The sequence below is a fragment of the Mobula birostris genome, chromosome 8, assembly GCF_030028105.1.
Source record: "Mobula birostris isolate sMobBir1 chromosome 8, sMobBir1.hap1, whole genome shotgun sequence".
NCBI classification, from domain to species: Eukaryota; Metazoa; Chordata; class Chondrichthyes; order Myliobatiformes; family Myliobatidae; genus Mobula; species Mobula birostris.
In genome coordinates this window covers 65,733,389-65,754,108 of record NC_092377.1, presented here as the reverse complement: position 1 = coordinate 65,754,108, position 20,720 = coordinate 65,733,389, and the positions used below count along the sequence as shown (strand labels likewise).

The window sequence follows — 20,720 nt, the reverse complement described above, 5'->3', positions numbered from 1 at the left end:
CTACGCGACTCCCTTGTCCATTCGTCCCCCCCCATCCCTCCCCACTGATCTCCCTCCTGGCACTTATCCTTGTAAGCGGAACAAGTGCTACACATGCCCTTACACTTCCTCCCTTACCACCATTCAGGGCCCCAAACAGTCCTTCCAGGTGAGGTGACACTTCACCTGTGAATCGGCTGGGGTGATATACTGCGTCCGGTGCTCCCGATGTGGCCTTCTATATATTGGCGAGACCCGACGCAGACTGGGAGACCGCTTTGCTGAACATCTACGCTCTGTCCGCCAGAGAAAGCAGGATCTCCCAGTGGCCACACATTTTAATTCCACATCCCATTCCCATTCTGACATGTCTATCCACGGCCTCCTCTACTGTACAGATGAAGCCACACTCAGGTTGGAGGAACAACACCTTATATTCCATCTGGGTAGCCTCCAACCTGATGGCATGAACATTGACTTCTCTAACTTCCGCTAATGCCCCCCCCCCTCGTACCCCATCCGTTATTTATTTTTATAGACACATTCTTTCTCTCACTCTCCTTTTTATCCCTCTGCCCCTCTGACTAGACCCCTTGCCCATCCTCTGTGCCCCCCCCCCCGTCTTTCTCCCTGGACCTCCTGTCCTATGATCCTCTCGTATCCCCTTTGCCAATCACCTGTCCAGTTCTTGGCTCCATCCCTCCCCCTCCTGTCTTCTCCTATCATTTTGGATCTCCCCCTCCCCCTCCCACTTTCAAATCTCTTACTAGCTCTTCCTTCAGTTAGTCCTGACGAAGGGTCTTGGCCTGAAACGCCGACTGTACCTCTTCCTAGAGATGCTGCCTGGCCTGCTGCGTTCACCAGCAACTTTAATATGAGTTGTTAGTTTAAATAACGTTAGCTATGCTAATGAACAAATGACACCTGTTAAACTCACCTCAACATGTCTTTTACAGTCTTAACCCACCATGGGCAATAGAAAAGTCACTGTTGCAAACAGTGCAGCGAGCAACACTGTCATTATTTTGACCCCTATTAGCCAGGGGTACACTTTAGTGTAGTCTGGGGTGACGTACGTTTTATATTTTTTTGGAACACTCTGCAATGTCTGTCCGTCTGTCTGTCTCTCCTTGGTCGCTCGCGCGCTCTCGCTTGCTTTCTCTCTCGCTCGTGCGCTCTCGCTTGCTTTCTCACTCACTCTCTCGCTTTCTCGCTCTCTCGTTCGCACGCTCGCTGCCTTTGCTCTCGCTCTCTCTCTTGCTTTTCTCTCGCTTGCTCTCAAAAAAATTGATTTCCGTGATATTGTATATAATTTGCGGGCATCAGGGAGCCACTATTAATATGCGGGAGACTCCCAGAAGTTCCGGGAGAGGTGGGATGTCTGTGATTAACAGAAAAAGACTTTCGTGTCAAAGTGAAAACGGATCTCTACAAAGTGATCTAAATATATTACAAAGATAAAACACAAAATAATTGATTGCGTAAGTACTCATCCCCTTTAATATGACATGCCAAATCATCATTCTTACAGCCAATTGGTTTTAGAAGTCACATAATTAGTTAAATTGGGATCACCTGTACGCAGTCAAGGTGTTTCAATCGATTGTAGCGAAAATGCACCAGTATCTGGAAGGTCCCACTGCTGGTGAGTCAGTATCCTGGCAAAAACTACACCATGAAGACAAAAGAATACTCCAAGCAACTCTGTGAAAAGGTTACTGAAAAGCACAAGTCAGGAGGTCAATCCAGGGAAATTTCTAAGTCACTGAATATCCTCTGGAGTACAATTAAGTCAATCATCAAGAAATGGAAAGAATATGGCACAGCTGTAAATCTGCCTAGAGTAGGGCATCCTCAAAAACTGAGTGACCATGCAAGGAGGGGATGAGTGAGAAGCTTCAGTGGCTGGGATGGGAGAGACCGCGCATACAACAACTGTTGCCTGGGTGCTTCACCAGCCGTAGCTTTATGGGAAAGTGGCAAAGAGAAAGCCACTGTTGAAAAAAGCTCACATGAAATCTCAGCTAGAGTTTGCCAGAAGACAGGTGGGAGACTCTGAAGTCAGCTGGAAGAAGGTTCTATGGTCTGATGAAACCAAAATTGAGTTTTTGGTTATCAGACTAAACACTATGTAAGCCAAACACCGCATATCATCAAAAAAAAACACCGCCTCTGACAGTGAAGCATGGTGGTGGCTGCATCAAGCTGCGGCGTGCTTCACTGCAGCAGGCCCTGGAAGGCTTGTGAAGGTAGAGGGCAAAAGGAATGGAGCAAAATACAGGGAACCCCTAGAGGATAACCTGATGCAGTCTGCAAGAGAAACGCCACTTGGGAGAAGATTTGTCTTCCAGCAAGAAACTGACCCCAAGTATAAAGCCAAAGCTACACAGGAATGGCTTAAAAACAACTAAGTGAGTGTCTTGGAGTGGCCAAGTCAGAGTCCAGACTTCAATCCAATTGAGAATTTGTGGCTGGACTTGAAAAGGGGGGCTCACTCATGAGCCCATGCAATTGACAGAGCTTGAACAGTTCTGTAAAGAAGAATGGGGAAAATTGCAGTGTCCAGATGTGCACAGCTGATAGACCTATCCACACAGATACGGCTGTAATTGCTGCCTCTTACTAAATACTGACTTAAAATGGGTGAATACCTGTGCAATCAATTATTGTGTTTTATATTTGTAATTATTTAGATCACTTTGTAGAGATCTGTTTTCAATTTGACACAAGAGTCTTTTTCAGTTGATCAGTGTCAAAAATGCCAAATTCAATCCACTGTGATTCAATGTTGTAAAACAATAAAACATGAAAACTTTCAAGCGAGGTGAACACTTTTTATAGGCACTGTATATACAGAAACGTGCCAGAAAATAGCTGGGAACATCATGAAGGATCTCGCTCACCCTGCTCTTGGACTGTTTATGCCATTCCTGTCGGGGAGGAAGCAATGTGGGGTCCATGCCAGGATTCCAAGGGGAAGAGAATATAAAAGCAAGGAGATAATGCTCAGCCTTTATAAGACGCTAGTCAGATTGCACTTGGAGTATGCCAACAGTTTTGGGATCCATAGGTCAGAAAAGATGTGTTGTTTCTGGAGACAGTCCAGAGCAGGTTCATGAGGATGATTCCAGAAATGAAGGGGTTAACATACGAACAGCATTTGGCATCTTTGGACCCGTACTCGCTGGAAGTTAAAAGAATGTAGGGGGATCACATTGAACCATACCGAATGTTGAAAGGACTAGATAGGGTGGATGTGGAGAGGATGTTTCCCATGGTTGGGGTATCCAGAATTAGAGGGCACAACCTCAAAATTGAGGGGTGACCTTTTAGAACAGAGATAAAAATAAATTATTTTTAGCCAGAGAGTGGGGAATCTGTGGAATGCTCTGCCACAGACTGCAGTGGAGGCCGTGTCCGTGGGTATATTTAAGGCAGAAGTTGATAGTTTCCTGATTGGTCAGGGCATCAAAGGATATGGTGAAAAGGGGGCTGAGTGGGATCCAGGATCAGCCATGGTGGAATAGCGCAACAGACCTGATGGGCTGAATGGCCTAATTCTGCCCGTGTCTCATGGATGTTAAACAATCTTAAACCATAAACTCCAATAATAACCAAATGATATAGTGACTTCAATTTGAAATGGATTTATTCCATTTCCAGAACTTAATATTTCTCCATCTGGTGATGTAATTTGCTCTTTCCAGATTCAGATGCTAATTACTGCTTATTACAACAGATAAAGAAACATTGCTCAAGAAAAATGCCATGAGTAACTCCCAGGAAATATTTTGAAAGGTAGAATATATAATCTGATGTTAAGTTCTTTCTTAAAATAAAAATTTGTACGGTTTTGCTTTAAACTTTATTTCCCAACATTTCTGAAATTAGCATGCTTCGTCTGCATGTATTTAGCCATGTTGCCATAGTTTTGGAATTCTTTAAATGACATATCACGTACATGCCTCCTTCACTCCTCAAAACATAGAATGAAAACAGCCCTGATTGTGTTCATACATGCAAAATTCATATTTTATAAATAAACTAGTCACTTTGGAGTTCAAATCAATCTGCACAAAGTTTTAAAATACCTTCTGCCACAGAAGTAACTTATAAGCATTTAAATAGATTTCATTGCATCCCGCATCCCTCTGGTCTCTGCCATGGGGGAGGTCTAATCTGAATGCAAGTCTTTTTAGCAGCACATTGGAAGATTTGCTAATCAGATCTAAAGCAATTACGTTTCTTTTTTTTAAATGTCAAGACGCTAGAAGTTTTAATTCAAGCTGATCATCATATGGAGGGTTGCAAAAATGCAAATGCACAGCAGCTCTGCCTACCCCTATACAGGTGTCCCCGGCTTTTTGAACGTTCGCTTTACGAAACCTCACTGTTACGGAACACCTACATTAGTTCCCTGTTTTTGCTAACAGAAGGTGTTTTCACTGTTACGAAAAAAAGCAGCGCGCGCCCCGAGCAGCCACTCTCCCCCGGATTCGGAACTGCATTCTTGCCCGCGTTGTTTAAACACGTGCCTGTGAGCAGCCGTTTGCAAGATGAGTCCTAAGGTATCGGAAAAGCCTAAAAGAGCTCATGAGGGTGTTACAGTTAGTGTAAAACAAGGCATAATTAAGTGTTTTGATCATGGTGAATGAAGTGAGGACAAAGTGAGTTTGACTTGTGGAGGTTGACGAAGATGATGTTGAAGAGGTTTCGCATCCCATGACCAAGAACTGATAGATGAAGAGCTGATGCAATTGGAAGGAAAGGATAACAACTGAAACGGAATGCAGTAGCGAATGGACCAAAAGTGAAGTCGTCCAGGAACTGAACGTGAAGCAACTGCGTGAGATTTTCGCTGCAATGATAAAGTACGACTTTAGTTTTGAAAGGGTACGTCAGTTTAGGGCATATTTGCAGGATGGTTTGAGTGCTTTCAAAGAACTGTATGGTAGAAAAATGCGCGAGGCTAGCAGTTAAGCAAACTGTCGTTTTTCAAGGCTTCCACATCAGCCACAGCAGACGACGAACCTTGACCTTCGACATCGAGGCAGGCAGACATAGAAGAAGATGACCTGCCTGCCCTGATCGACGATGAGATGACACCCCAGTCTCCCACTACCCTAACCCCCGGGCCGCGGACAGATACCGATTCGTGGAGAATGCAGTGGTAGCCGGGTCGCGAAGAATGCAGCGGTAACTGGGAGGCACCCAAGACACCTTTAAGAAAAAAGCTGAAATAAACAAGCTAATTAATTAGGTGCCGCCCGGCACGTAAATGTCGGCCCAGATCAGAGGTGACGCAATCGGCAATAGTCTCTGATCTGGGCCGACATTTACGTACTGGACGGCACCTAATTAATTAGCTTGTTTATTTCGGCTTTTTTCTTAAAGATGTGCTGTGTGCGTCCCAGCTACCGCTGGACTGCTGCATGCCACTGCACCACCCCAACCTCCGATGGCTCAGCATAACACACAATTATCAGTGTGCTCGATTTCTTCCCAATTCCCATAAGTGATACCACACTGTACATACATTATTTCTACTTTATATAGGCTGTGTATTTTTAATGTGTTATTTGGTATGATTTGGCAGCTTCATAGCTTAAAGGTTACTGGAGAGCGCTTGCGCAGTGTTTTTGCCAACAGCGCTTGCGTGAGATTTTCGCTACGGAGAACAGTGCAGGCAATGATTGTGGAAAAGTATTTTTACTTTATATAGGCTGTGTATTTATCATATAATTCCTGCTTTTACTATATGTTACTGTTATTTTAGGTTTTATGTGTTATTTGGCATGATTTGGTAGGTTACTTTTGGGTCTGTGAATGCTCACAAATTTTTCTCATATAAATAAATGGTAATTACATCTTCACTTTACGACCTTCCGGCTTACGAACCGTTTCATAGGAACGCTCTACCTTCGGATGGTGGGGGAAACCTGCACCAGCTCCACAGTAGCTTGCTATTGGGAGGCATGCACAACAAGAAACATCAAGTGGGATACCTCAGAAGTTCCTGTAACATCTGAAAACTCTCTGGTACCAATTTCAGATGTTAGAATAGGACTGGGTCTTTTCAGGGCAGTTCTAGTCTACAGGCTCCATTAACGAGGTCTATATTCCTTTATATTTTGGACTAAATGAGAAGTTGAAAGATTTTAGAGAGATCTTCCACCACCTCTCCACACGCCCTCCCCAAACTACTAACAATCTTTTCAGGGAAACAAGAGCGTCACCATGCAACAGTTTGTTCTAACAAGGCACATAAAGGCATCATTCATAACGCTGCAGGATATTATGTCTCAATCCATGGCAAAGAAGGTAAATGGAAAAATAGCTGACTCAATGAATGCAAATAATACATCTACTTTTTTCCTTCAGCAGAAAAAGCCACTGTTTATTTTTGTTATGTTTAGTTCCAACCTGAGTTGTTAACTTGCTCAAAATAACATTTAAATTTGAATGTGAAATGCATTTTCTTTTTAACCAATCCAGATGTACTGAATGAGTCACAGGATACAGCAGCATACTCTCCCATAATACAAAACAGATTGCTGAGAATGCAATGAAATTGTACATTTGATAAATTAGCCTCAAACACAGTGTGCAAGGAAAAAGGAAAACAGTACAAGCTATTCTATCTCATGTTTGTACCCCAATCCAGTTAGGTTATGGCTAATCTGTTACAGTAAATGCAAAATTAACTTTTCAATCTGGTATTTCTCACATTACAGAGAATTCCATCAAGTTGACTGTGGTTTCATGTGAGATCTACAGAAATTTGGGAACTCTGATTTATAAAGCTATTAAGTTTTTTCTCTAGTTTGCAGAATTCAATGCTGGATCTTACAGATACTAGAACAATTTCTTATAAATATTTTGAATTTAGCCATTTATTAAAGACCCATTCTAACCATATTTTATTTAGACTTAACCACAGAAAGAGCTGCTAGGATCCAAAAGAAATGCATATGAGATCCAAAAGAGGGAATGCAGAGGACCTGCTCTAGTTCATTCACCAGAACTGCACTATTCTGGTGTAATTAATGGATGGCTCCACATTATTATAAAAGCCTGGATATTATCTGTACTCATTTGATCATTTTTCTATCATTATATTTCAAAAAGTAGTTCAGAAATGAAAACCTACTCAATATTCGTTTTCATTGTTTGAATTGGCACATGACATTAATAGAAGAATCTTACAGAACACATACTGTGGCAAAGATTCTTTCCAGCTGGAAAAATAGGCTGAAAAATGGCAGATGGAACTCAATTCAGACAAGCATGAGCTGTTGCACTTTGGGAGGACCAATCAGTGTAGGACTTGCATGGTGAGCGGCAGGGCGCTGAGGATTGTGGTAGAACAGAGGGATCCGGGAATACATGTCCATAATTCCTTCAAAGTGGCATCATAGGTAGATGGGGTCGTGAAGAAAGTTTCTGGCACAATGGCCTTCATAAATCAAAGTACTGAGTACAGGAGTTGAGATTTACGTTGCAGTTGTACAAAACATTTGTGGGCCTAGTTTGGAGTATTGTGAGCAGTACTGGTCACTTACCTACAGTAAAGATGTCAATAAGATTGAAAGAGTGCAGGGAAAATTTACAAGGATGTTCTCAGGAGTTGAGGACCTGAGTTATTGGGAAAGGTTGAATACATTAGGACTCTTTTCCCTAGAGTATAGGAGAATGATGGAAGATTTGATAGAGGCATATAAAATTATGAGAGGTATAGATGGGTAAATGAAAGCAAACTTTTTTAACAGAGGTTGGGCAAGACTAGAACTGGAGGTCATCGGCTAAGGGTGAAAGGTGAAATGTTAAAGTGGAACATGAGGGGAAGTTCTTCACTCAGAGGGTGATGAAAGTATGGAACGAACTGCCAGTGGAAGTCATGGGTTCAGATTCAATTTCAACACTTAAGAGAAATTTGGATAGGTATATAGATGAGGGTTATGGAGGGCTATGATCCAGGTGCAGGTTGAGGGGACTAGACAGACTAATAGTTTGGCATGGACTAGATGAGACGAAGGGTCTGTTTCTGTGCTGTTGTGTTCAATGACTCTCTAGTTGGAATGGAAGATAATTTATTCCTTGGTAATGATAGGTTTACTGGTACCCACCAGATCATTTATCTGAACTGAATTCTGGAAGACAGAACTTTTAAAAGACCATATTGAAGTGACATAAGTGGAATTGAGAAGAGGAAGGGAGTGTACAGAAAAGAGATATGAATAAACTAAGTGGGTAAGAATATGGCACGCGCAATCATTATAGAAAATGTAAATGATATGTACTTGAGCATTTACTGCAATTATAAAGGACCTTGGTACGATTGCCTCAGGTGTCCTGGGTACAGTTTTGGTCCCCTTACTAATAAAAATATTTGCTAGACTGTTTCAAGGTTTTGTAGAAATTGTAGACTGGAACTGCAATGTCTGGCATTTAGAAGAACGACAGGAAATCTAATGGAAATTTGCAACTTTCTTCCAGGGCTCAATATAGTGAATGTTGAAGGGATGTTTTCCCCAGCTGAGGCATCCAGACCAGTGCACACAGCCTCTAAGAAAGCAATGGTTGTAGTTAGGATTGAGAAGTAGATACATTTCTTCACTTAGATGCACTGAATTTTTAAAATACTCTTTCTCCCACAGGATTGTGAAGGGCCAGACATTGAATTCATTTATTACACACATTGAGATATATAGGGATAGTGCAGTAAAGTAGCATTGAGCTGAAGGTCAGCTGTAATTCTGATGAATGGCAATTCAGTCTCAAAGGCAAAGTGGCATGTTTCTGTTTTGCTTTTAAATCAGCTTTCTGCATTTTGCAATGGAAGGTAACAGGACAATCAAGAACAACCAGGCATTTACTAAAATAGATCAACCTGTTTGTTTCTGTATCCTTTGGAGTTTAGAAGAATTCGGGGAGATCTTAGTCAAACAAATAAAATTTTACAGAGTTTGTCAGGGTAGATGTTAAAATGGTTTCACTTGAGGGAGAACGAAGGCACAAAGCTACAAAGTAAGAGGCCAGTCATTTCTGGGTGGAAAATATCCAGAATCCTCTGCCCAAGGGTGGTGGTTGCCAAATTATTAAATGCATCTGAGGTAGAGATGGTTCAATATTTGAAAGATCGGAAAATTAATGGTATGGACAACTGGCACAGAATTAATTGAGGTCAGCATAGATCAGCCATGACAGGGAAGACTTGATGGACTCCTATTTTCTTGTTATTTGAAGTCTATGAGAAAAGTAGTCACGTAGTGCAGTTTCAAAATTCAAATGCTTTACAAATCAAGCATTCTATTTCTAAAATAACTTTTACATAGTAAAATAACTTTTACTTTTGCCAAATAAACCGCAAATTTCTTATTTTAATGAGAAATAACCCAAATATTGGATTAAAATTTAGCTACTTTCCCCCTTTCAGGCATAGTTTGTTATTTGTAAATTATTTCAGGTGATTCAGAGGCATCCCTGCATTATTCAGGAAGACCCATTTTATCAACATCCAGTGAAGGTCATTTCACAAAGGGAAGTGAAATTTGAATGTTTGATGATAATTGAATAGTTTCCTGTTTCAAAATTTGATTGTTCATCTTGCAGCTGTTATGTCTGTTACTCCAAAACATAAAAACTAATTAAAAGGAAAACATGGAGCTGGGAATAACTCATGTACATTCTTCATTTTACTTGAAGCGAGGCACACACTTATGACATGGTGGTATCATGGCGTATGTAATACATGTATTTTTGGTAGGTGAAACTTGTGGTTGTGAAACAATCTCAGGTTCTGGAGCTTCCTCCTTGGTGGGTTTAGGAGTTGACCCTTGGACTATAGGAAGTGGTTCTGACAGCTCTGGATACCTTTCTTCTGGATGTGTTGGCATCCTGAACAGTGCATGGCAAGCTCCACTGGACGATGTGGATCATAATGTGTGAGTACAGTGGCTGATGTCACCATTTCATTTCCTTTTTATAAACCCACCTCACACTGCTTTGTCCATTGCCATTTCTTACTGACCTGTAGTAATGAATTCAAAGGTTAGAGCACAGTGGCCAGGTTTGACATGAGTCTGTTACAGTAATTGACAAATCCTAAAAAGGACAACTGTAACATGTCCTTTGGTCTTGGGGCATCCACCACTACTTGAATTTTCTCAGCAGACTTATGTAATCCTTGTGTATCAATAATGTGACCACAGTAAGTGATGCTTGGTTTAAGGAATTCACACAGCACGTCATGCTCTGAGCCCACAATCTAATCCTTTTAATAGTCTTAGAATTTTGGAGCTGTTCCTTGTCATCCTTGTACAAGCCCATTATAGTGATGAAGCATTTGTTGAGTGCTTATGATGAGAAACACCTTGGACTCTTCTTCCATCACCATCTACAGGTAGGCCTTTGCTAAGGCCATTTTGCTGAAATGCTTCCCTCCAGAAAGGTATGTAAAGGTATCCTCTATCCTGGGCAGAGGATATTGATCTACTTTAGGTACTGGATTGATGGTGATCTTGAAATCGCCACAGATCCTAACAGACCCATTCTTCTTGGCGACTGGGACCATTGGAGTTGCTCATCTTGGGACAGAATTCCTTCAGCCTCCATGCAATCTAACTCACCTGACAGCTTTGCAAAAATTCTTGAAGACTGGTGTAGGCGTCATCCAGTACCTTTCGTAATTTACTTTCAGTTGATTATTTCAGGGGATGTGGCATGCAAATAGCAGTTGGCTCTCCAATCAAGATGTAGTTGGTTCAGCCAATCTCAGTCCCACAACGCTGGCCCTCCTGGTTTTACTACATACAAGTCCAATGTGGCTTGCTGGTTGTTGCATTTCACTGTTATGGATGTATTCCCACAGGATATATCCAATCTCCAGTACAAGTTGGATATCTGCAGGGTTTCAGTACAGTATCTTTGAACTGCCAAACTCATTTTGTGGAATGACTGAAACAGCTGAGCTAGTGTCCAATTCCGTTTTAATTAATTTCCTGTTCACTTCTGGTGTAAGCCATTTTGCATGTCTATTGTTAAGAATTCAAACTGTAAATCTCAAGACTATCCAGTGCTGTGTCACTTTCATCACTATCAGACTTTTCATCAACAGCATGCAGCGAAGTGTTCTTTTTGAAACTGGAATTTGACTTTTTCTCTTCTCTGTGCAGTCCGTTTAATTTCAGTCTGCCTTATATGTGTCCTACTTAGTTGCATTTTCGGCATTTCATCTTTAAGACTGTATTGGCCTGGTGTATGTTATCCCCGGCCACAATGGCAATGCAACTTGTTCAGCCAAGCAGGCCTCCATTTAGATGCGATAATTTTGTTCACGCTCACTTTCATTCTTGACTGCAACTCAATTGCATCTCTGTCTGCTGTTTCCATTGATACAATAATTTCAACGACTCTTTTAAATGTAGGTTATGCTTCAGTTAGGAGCCACTTTTGAATGCTTTCCTGCACGATTCCACAAACTAAACAATCTGACAATGCTCAGACAACTTCTTCAATTCAGCCACGTATGTTGAGAAGGACTCCACTTTCTTTTGATTATACTTATGAAACCTAAGGTGTTCTGCAATTGACAATAGTTTTGGATCTAAATGTTTCTGCATCAGAAAAATTGTCTTATTTTTCATTGGCTATTTAATTTGCTTCAAATTACTGCTCAAATTACACTTAGTATGCAACATCCAGTTAATTGTTGTGCAATCAAATGCATCTATCTTTCCAATGTAGCCAACCATTTTAAGAGTCAAGATTCAATTTATACATTCAAAGAATGTATAAATTATACATCTTGAGATTTGCTTCCCTACAGGTAACCACAAAGAAAGAAACATAAAAGAATGCAATTTAAAAAAATAAAAATAAAGAATTCTCTGACCACAGCTTTGCACTTTGCTTATCTCAGTGAGCTTCAAAATGTATTCACAACTTTTGTCTTCGCAATCTTTCAGCCAATGTTTCAGATCCCATTTAGGACAAAATCTAATCTCCTCAACTCCATTTGAATTCTTTTTGCCAACAGTGTGCCCTGTTTTTGACTTCTCCATTATGAGAAACAAGCCTTTCTTGTTCATCTAATCCAGGTTTTTCAATTTTACACCATCATTCCAAACAACTCCAGCCAGCTAGTTTCTAATTTATTGCAAGACTTCATCAACTCAGTAATTCTCGATGCTGTCACATTTTTGCTGTCATCTGGTGACCAACAAATTCTGATACAAGTTCCCTGTTCTGATATTATTTAAATCAGCCATAAAGGCAAGCACCTCTTAATTTTAACAGCTTTACTACTTTGGAGATCTGTTTGTCTAGATGTTCAGTACCTTATTATTTATTATGCATTTTCCTAGGGTTGTGTACCCACCACTTACTCCACTATTTTGAATGGCATTTACTATTTTTCTTAAGCTGCCTCAACATTACATTCGATAGCTTCTTGCTTCTTATAACCAACAACTTGCTCCTTCACTATTAATTGCAACACCAATACACATCTATAACAGCACACAGTACATATAAAGTTTCTCTGTTCCCAGAGAACAGTAAGATTTAAGTATACCTGATTTTCAATTGCCTTCCTGTTTTTAGGATCATTTACAATGGACAGCTGCAACTCTGCCATTTTCTTCATTTTTCCATCCATATCAATTTTCTGCATTAAGCTTTTAGTTTCATTTTTTAATAGCTTGACAGTATCTTCCTTGCCATGCTGCTTTGCAAACACTGATGCACATGCAGAGTGTATTGCTGTTATCCAATTTTCAAGATCAGTTTGGCTTGTAGCCTGAAAACCGAACCAGAGAACAATTAAAACATAGCACGAGTGTCCTGTAAACTTCTGAAAATAATACTTCAAAAATGCTGATGTTAAAATTAAAATGAAATTTAGATGTGCTGCTGAAAGCACTGAGGGCAATGACTATTTTATTGTAAAATGTTATAAAACAGTGCACTGAGGTTATGGATATCACCGAACAACAAAGATTTTGCTTCCTGAATACTTTTGGGTGTACATTATGGAGTTTGGGTTGCTGATCACGAAAATCACCATAAAACTTTCCTATCATGCACCATCTTTTTGAAATTAACTGTACTTGTTATTTTGATTCATAATTCAAGACAATTAAAATGTTGCCCACGATGTAAGCTAAAAAGTTCTGTATCTTTTCCAGGCATGACTGAGCATGCTTAGGCAGGGAGGATGCTGCATGACAGGGTAGACAGCCTATAAATTTCCATAAAAGATTTCAATATTTGAGACAGGTGTTTTCCCCAGAATCGCCAATGCCAAGGTTAAGGAAGGCATTTTTGTTGGTCCACAAATCAAACAGGTCAATGACAGGCAGTTCAAAGACCTTCTAGTGAGACCGGAAAAAATCACATGGAAGGCATTCATAGATGTTGTTAAAAATTTGTACTCAGACACTGAGTACAAATGAAAATCATCAATAAAACATTTTGGCTTAATTGAACTTTTCCAAAGTGTCAGCACTATTATTCAATTAAGCATATTATATTCAATAAAAGTTAATTTCTTGTTTCTCAAAATTCCTACGTGATACAAGTAGTCTGAAATTATACTTGTGTTCAACTTAAGTAGTCTACCATAAACAAAAAAAATTGAGGAAAAAATTTGTTGTCCAATATATTCACATAATTCCAGACAACTAATATTTCATTGCACTTCATTCATTGGGAGATGGTAGACAGAAGATTGAATGAAACCATGAGAAATGGTCATCCTAATTTTTTGTTCTGCTTTACAGTTTAACAATCATTTGTTACTTTGTCAGATCTTTCTCAAGTTCAATAAAACCAGAATGTTATTGCTCATAACAAAGAGTTTATTCAATTCACTTATCCCATCATTTGGAAAATGTAGTTTAACATAAAACCCTGTTAATTTTTTTTTGATATAAAAGACCAGATTTTGATTTAGCCTTGCTAGGTTTTGTTTGCAACACACCTATTAATTATGAACGCCAGCCTTTCTCACTTCTCATGATTTATGAATTATGATGCCTATGGAACACCTTGGGCCAATGAAAGGGTTGTGTAAAAATAGTTGTTATATCCAGGAATTTTGAATTATTTGGCTTTGCATTTGCCAGTCTCATTTACATGCTAATTAAGATTAATCTTTAGTAAATAACAATAAAAACCTGAAATAGGACAACATCCCCGAAGGCATTACTAAGACAGAACACATTCTCTTTCTTGGGATGTTCAGGTACCGGCTGAACAATGCTATCCTCAGCGAACAAGGCGTATCTAGGCACACTGCTCTGCTCCATGAAGTTTTTCCCATTGGCCTCATAAAATAAGAGTGTACAACCTTTAAAAGGGAAAGCAAAAAAAAAAAAGCATTAATTAAAATGCTATTCAAACATTTTTGATGAAGAGAACAACAGTATGGAGTTCTGATTTATTCATCTTTCTATAGGTTAGATCCTCCTCTTCCGTGACAGTAAAGTTTTAAACAGGTTCCCTTCAAAATTCTTGTAGACTTGCATCCAGAACTCGATAACCACAACATTTACATCAATACTAATTATTTCTTCTTATCAAAAATTAATTGACTGAAGTAGCTAAAGTGTTTTCTGGTGCCCATTAGTGGTGAATGATATAACATAGATATATCTCTGTTCTAAATGTTGTGTTAGATGTACTACTTTACTGAGATGCCATGCATGACTTATGTAGGTAGGTGTGCCATGAGTTAACAGCACTTTTAACATTTAATCTGATCCCATAATCGGAAGGTTGGATCCCTCCTATATCATATAACAATGACAAAATATCCACATGGAGATTTAGATCAAACACTTGACTAAAACATAGGGTATATTTTAAAAAGCAATTATATGCCAGATTTATAGGTCAAGATTGCTCCAGTGGAAAATCTTGCTGGTTCAATGAATTGATGGGCTGATCCGGCAAAGCCAAATGGGTTTTAAGAAGACAAACTAATTTTCAGCTAACTGCTGATTTTTGAAGAGATTATTTAATAGGTAGATAAGGCAGTGTCAGTGAATATTATGAAGACGTACTTCCAGAAGGGATAAAGTCTGATGTAAGAAACTACTGGCAAAAATAACACAGCATAGTACTTAAAATAGCCTTTTAACTAATACGGAAACAGGAGATAGTGTGAGGATATAAAGACAACAATCTAATTGGTAGGACACAATAAATGAAGTGCTCACAGCTCTTTTCAGACCCTCAGATTTATCCTGTATTTATGAATGATTTGAATGCAGTACAAGTTCAGACAAGTTATATAAAAACAGAAATATACGATTCAATCTACTGGTAATTTAAATCAAGTACCAGTCTTTTACTTTTCCAATTGTGTAACAAAATTCAGATTCATGATCCAGGAGACCTACATAAGGTATATTTTGCATAAGGTACATACCCAGAGTTCATAACTATTTCTCAAACTTCCGGTAATGCCCTTTACCCCTTCACCATTTCCTATCCCCTTTTCCCTCTCTCACCTTAGCTTCTTGCCCGCCCATCGCCTCCCTCTAGTGCTCCTCCCCCCTTTTCTTTCTTCCATGGCCTTCTGTCCCTTTCACCAATCAATCTCCCAGCTCTTTACTTCATCCCCTCCCCCTTCAGGTTTCACCTATCACCTTGCGTTTCTCTCTCCCCTCTCCCACCTTTCAAATCTACTCCTCAGCAATTTTTCTCCAGTCCTAACGAAGGGTTTCATCCCAAAATGGCAACTGTACTTTTTTCAAGATGCTGCCTGGCCTGCTGAGTTTCTCGAGCATTTTGTGTGTGTTGCTCGGATTTGTGTTCAAAACCAAAATATGACATATTCCAAGAGGTATGCTATTTTATCAATAAAACAATGAAGCAGATTTGTCACTTCATTGATTGCCTGTCCCTGGATCACACCTGCAATGCGATAGTGGGCACAATCTACCTTTGGAGAACTGGATTCAAGCTGATTGTCAATACCCAGTATAGTCCAAGGCCTCTGAGAGAAAATAACTTTATACCTGTTGAGATCCTATACCCAGGGTCACCATCTATTTTAGCTGTCTCTGAGACTGAATGTTTCCAAATGACTTTTGACAAATAGTGTCAAAAAAACAAAATTAATTTAAAATAATTAAAAGTTAAAAACACATATTCTTAAAAATAATATTCTTAATGTAACTGAATTAAATAAAAAGGGTCCATTCAGTCACTCTGCCAACATTTCCCAAACATGCAGGTAGACTAGGGACCAGCAGTTGTCTGGACTGCGAGTGGAAAGCCTGCAGGATGGGGTGCAGCTTTATCCAAAAGATTTGCCCCATTTGTAATGTATGCTCTCTACCAAAGATGAAGCAGGCAGCCTAAATGGGGATCCATTATTAAACATATTAAGAGTATTAAAATCTTCTGGTAACTAGCATTTAAATATGACAATATCTCCGTTTAAATTCCTATAATCTTCAGATCTCCAAGGGTGCCATCCTGTCCAGTTCAGCAAGGATGACAGTGTTGCTTGCAGCAAGAGCCTTGACATTTGTTAATTTGCTGAAGCTTAGTGATCACAAAGGATTTATTGTTTAGCTTTCCATATCACCACCATCCAAGAAAAACAGTATTAACAAATATTATCATGTAATATTCCAAATCTAGTGCTGGGATTATAAACCGTTACTTACACAAACGCTGGCGCAATATGCTTATTGCTGCCAATCAAATACACATATTTAAATTACATTAATTCTCTTAGTGTAATGTGATAGATTTAAGGTGCTCTTATCATTCAGCAATTTACATGACTACAATCACAATTAATTAGATATAAACTATAGTTCAGTTAAATTAATAATTATTCAGCCATTTTCCACTCATGTGTAAGTATGACACTTCATTCAGAAATTAATGTTCAGAGAGTCCCAACTGCAATGTGTCAAATCTGGATTTTAATGGTTACCTTTAAGAGAAACCCAATACTGTCGCCATTTTCTGCGAGGTGCAAGTTCCAACTTCCTTTCCTTCTGATGTGTAACAAGAGGTTTGAAAGACAACCAACCAGCCTTTCGTACACACCCTTGTTCTTTTTCAAACAACAAATCCAGCTGCTCTAAAGAGCTGAAGGAATCACTGCTGGTTTCCTCACTTCCTGTGGAGGGGTCTCTGATATCCACTGATACATGACCCATTTCCAGCTCGCGCATGAAGTTTTCATAAATGCTCTGTCTCAGGGCGTCATTGCCCACTGCATTGGCAGAGTTACTTCTGGGAGGTAAAGTATAGCTGAAGCCTGGGGACCACAATGAACATGAAATCTGTGAAGGAGAGCTGTTGTCTGCAGTCACTCCATCGATTCCACTGTCACAATACTCATTTACATCCTTGGATCTCGAGTCCTGAAAAATTGAAAAGATATTTGAAAATTATTTCTGAAGCTTATTTTAGAAAGTTAAACAAGCCTTATTCATCACAGTACAGGAGTCCATTTCAGACTTGCAATAGTTGTAGTTATAAATTAATTTGAAGCATATTTGAAGTGATCTATCGTAAAACTCTGACATCAAAACACTGCTCTTGCAATAACATGTACATTACTTGTCAACTTACGAATACATCTTCAGGCTGTCATTAAACAGAACAGTTCCTCACCTGTAACTTCCTTTTCTTTCTTGTGAGGCTGCCAGTCCACGCACTTAAGCGTCGCATTCGACTTTTTAAGGCAGCTCGTGAGGATCCATCCTCAGAAAAGTGTCTGGGTTTTCGACATGGGAGTGTATAGGAGGAATACTGCACAGGACCTTGGTCTTCCTCATCAGATGGCACATTCATGCATTTGGAGAAGTCACTCTCAAACAATTTGCTGGTGTTTAAGCCTGCTGTGTTTCTGGTATGAAGTGAAAAATCATTTCCTGAGGACATGCAATGTCCTACCCCTGTGTCACTGTACATTGCCTGAAGAGAATAGAGGGACGACTTTTGGAAGTGTTGTTCATCATTTGGTAAAATGCTTTCTTGATTACGTGCCTCAGCAGTTCTCATAGTAGTGTACACGTGATCAAAATCATTGGTATACGCACGGTGACCCCACTGCAATTCAGACCAGGAATATTCAGAGCTTAATGAGCTACCCTTGCTCGATTTTAATCTCTCCTCATCAAGTGGAAGACCCTGATCCATTACACATTCTTTACTGGTGTCAACCTGCACCTCATTTTGCTTGCCAGTATCCGATTCCATAGCACAGGAGTACCTGAGCAGCTGAACGGGCCCTGGGGGATCCTGGCAGGTTGGGCTGTTGCTACTATTGCCAGCACCACTGTGAAACTCCACCCTTAGGCTGTTGTCAAATCTTCCCAGTGTTTTGATGAGAACCTTTGGACTGTATTCTCCTTCTGGTTTCTTTGACTGGATTATGTTTTCCGGAAACCCATGCCCATTTAAGACAGAGCCATTGCATTCCAGACTTTTACTCAGATCATCTGTTTTGTCAAGAATGCAAGGAAAATTGTTCCCAGATAACAAAACAGATTCATTGCTACAGTCACGTTTATGCACGTGACTGAGGTGACATCTGCTATGAGCGTTGCTATTGCTCATCACTAAAGATTCACATTGACGTGAAACCGGGAAACGCTGGTTATTTTTATACTGGGAAAGGCAGTTCCTGCCCAGTGACCTTGCTTTATAACTTATGCTGTTGCCACCATGACCCCAACCAAAGGAAGATCGAGACTTTTCCTCCTTAACATGGACACTCCGAATTTTGAGGGCGCATGTCTTCTGCCTGCTGACAGGCATCGACTTTCCCTCAGTGCTGTTGCCTTTAGTTCCCTGCAGGTTATACTGGCTGTCCGAATTCCCCATCTTGCACTGAAAAAGGAATAAAAGGGGCAATTAACGGATCATTAGTAAAATAAAACAGCAATTACAATCAATGCAATTTGATTTGTTTTCACTATTTCACAGAAAGTTTTAAACCATCTTCCATTAAATTCTAAATTCAGGGATAGCATTTCATTATTAATGGTTAAATCAAATTTGTACAGTAAAATTGTTTTTCAATATCAATGAAACAAGCTTTTCATCAAAAACACGCATGGAGAAAATACTGTAAATGTTACCAGAGGTTTAGTCATGCTTTGTGGTATGCAAAGGAACATTCTTAGGAGAGTCTATTTACAGGACACACAATTACATATAATTTTATAGATCAGCTTTCTTCACATTTCGCAACTTCAGTTTCCAACTTAAAAGCCAGGTGTTCATCACTGCCCCATAACTACTGAAAACCATATAAACACATCCATCTGGTATACATCTTGAGAACGGATGTTTTCCTATCCGCACTGTGATTTCCTGTTGTCACTATTTTTTTATTGAAAGGTTTTATGCCTTTTATAATAGAACTATTAAAATTAAATTGTGTAGATTTATAAGCATATCCAGTGAACACCTTTACATATCGTCATTAAAGCTGCTGCCTGAAGAAATCAACCAAACACAGATTCCGATTAAGTCATGGCCCTAAACAGACAACTGAACATGCAATGTTAATGTTACGCTGGAGGTCTATAAGACATTCGTGAGGCCAGATTTGGAATTTGAAATCCACAAATTACAGGAAAGATATCAATATGCTTGAAAGATTGCAGAGAAAATTTACAAGGACTTGAGGACCCAGGTTATAGGGCAAGTTTGAATAGGTTAGGACTTTATTCCTTGGAGCACAGGGGAATGAGGGGAGATCTGATAGAATATGAGGGGTATCGACTGGGCAAGTGCTTGCGGGCTGGGTGAGACTAGAACAATTGGTCACAGTTTCAGGGTGAAATATTTAAGGGGAAATCAGAGTGTGGTGCGAGTGTGGGACAAGCTGCCAGCAGAAGTGGTAGATTAGAATAACATCTTAGCATTTAAGAGAAGTTTAGATAGGTACATGGATGATATTCAGAATCGGATTCACTTATTTATCACCTGTACATCAAAACATCACAGTGAAATTCGCCATCACAACGTAACACATTCCAAAACCACCACAGCATGCCCGCAATGTTCAGCAGAACAACACAGAACACAACGAAACAGACCATAGAGCAAGAAAATAACAAAACATGACCTGTTCCCCCTCTCTTTCTCTCACACACACCCACACAGTCCTCCAACTTCAGCAGACTTGTGGATTTGCAGACGTTGGGTTTTGACTTGCCCAGTGGACTTGCAGACTCAGGGCTTTGGCCATCAGATATCGACTTTCGGACACTGATCTTCAGTATCGACCCAGGACTCGGTGATGACAAAGAATGAAGACACCTGATAAGGGCCCCCAGTCTCCAGACTCACCAATGACCAGAACCCTGAATGCTCAGCCTCGAACTCCAGGCTCGCCAACTCATGTACCGAGGGAGTCAGTGGCCCTCGTGGCTCGGGCCTGCACAGAACTCCAATCCCAGATCCTTAATCCCCGCAGGGCTGCTGGCCCAACATCTGACACGAATGTCCTTTGGCACATCTCCATGTTGCTGTCTATCGAATGCAGAGCAGAGGCCTAGACTCTGGCCTGACCTCTAAACCCTAATCTGATCTTTAGCTGTTCCTTATTCCTATCCCTTAACCCTAACCTGACCCCTATCTTCCCTCTTTGTCCCCCAAACCATCCCAACAAACCTAAAAAAACCCTAGGTCATCCAAGCCATGACTTTGCTGAAGACCGCAGCTCAGTGCCACCTTGACTGGAACCTATCCTG

General features: G+C 40.1%; 1 protein-coding gene across 4 annotated transcripts in view; it reads right to left on the bottom strand.

The window, feature by feature from the left end:
• The window catches only part of LOC140201358 (rho guanine nucleotide exchange factor TIAM2-like), a 278,281-nt gene that overhangs the window by 97,013 nt on the left and 160,548 nt on the right, over positions 1-20,720 (bottom strand). For all 4 annotated transcript variants that reach the window (XM_072265342.1, XM_072265339.1, XM_072265341.1 and 1 more), the window contains 4 exons: positions 17,626-18,846; positions 16,937-17,372; positions 14,157-14,329; positions 12,554-12,778 (listed from right to left, as the gene is read on the bottom strand). In XM_072265342.1, coding sequence (XP_072121443.1) covers positions 12,554-12,778; positions 14,157-14,329; positions 16,937-17,372; positions 17,626-18,840 — 2,049 coding nt within the window. In that variant the 5' untranslated portion in view covers positions 18,841-18,846. The remainder of the gene's footprint in view (positions 1-12,553; positions 12,779-14,156; positions 14,330-16,936; positions 17,373-17,625; positions 18,847-20,720) is intronic.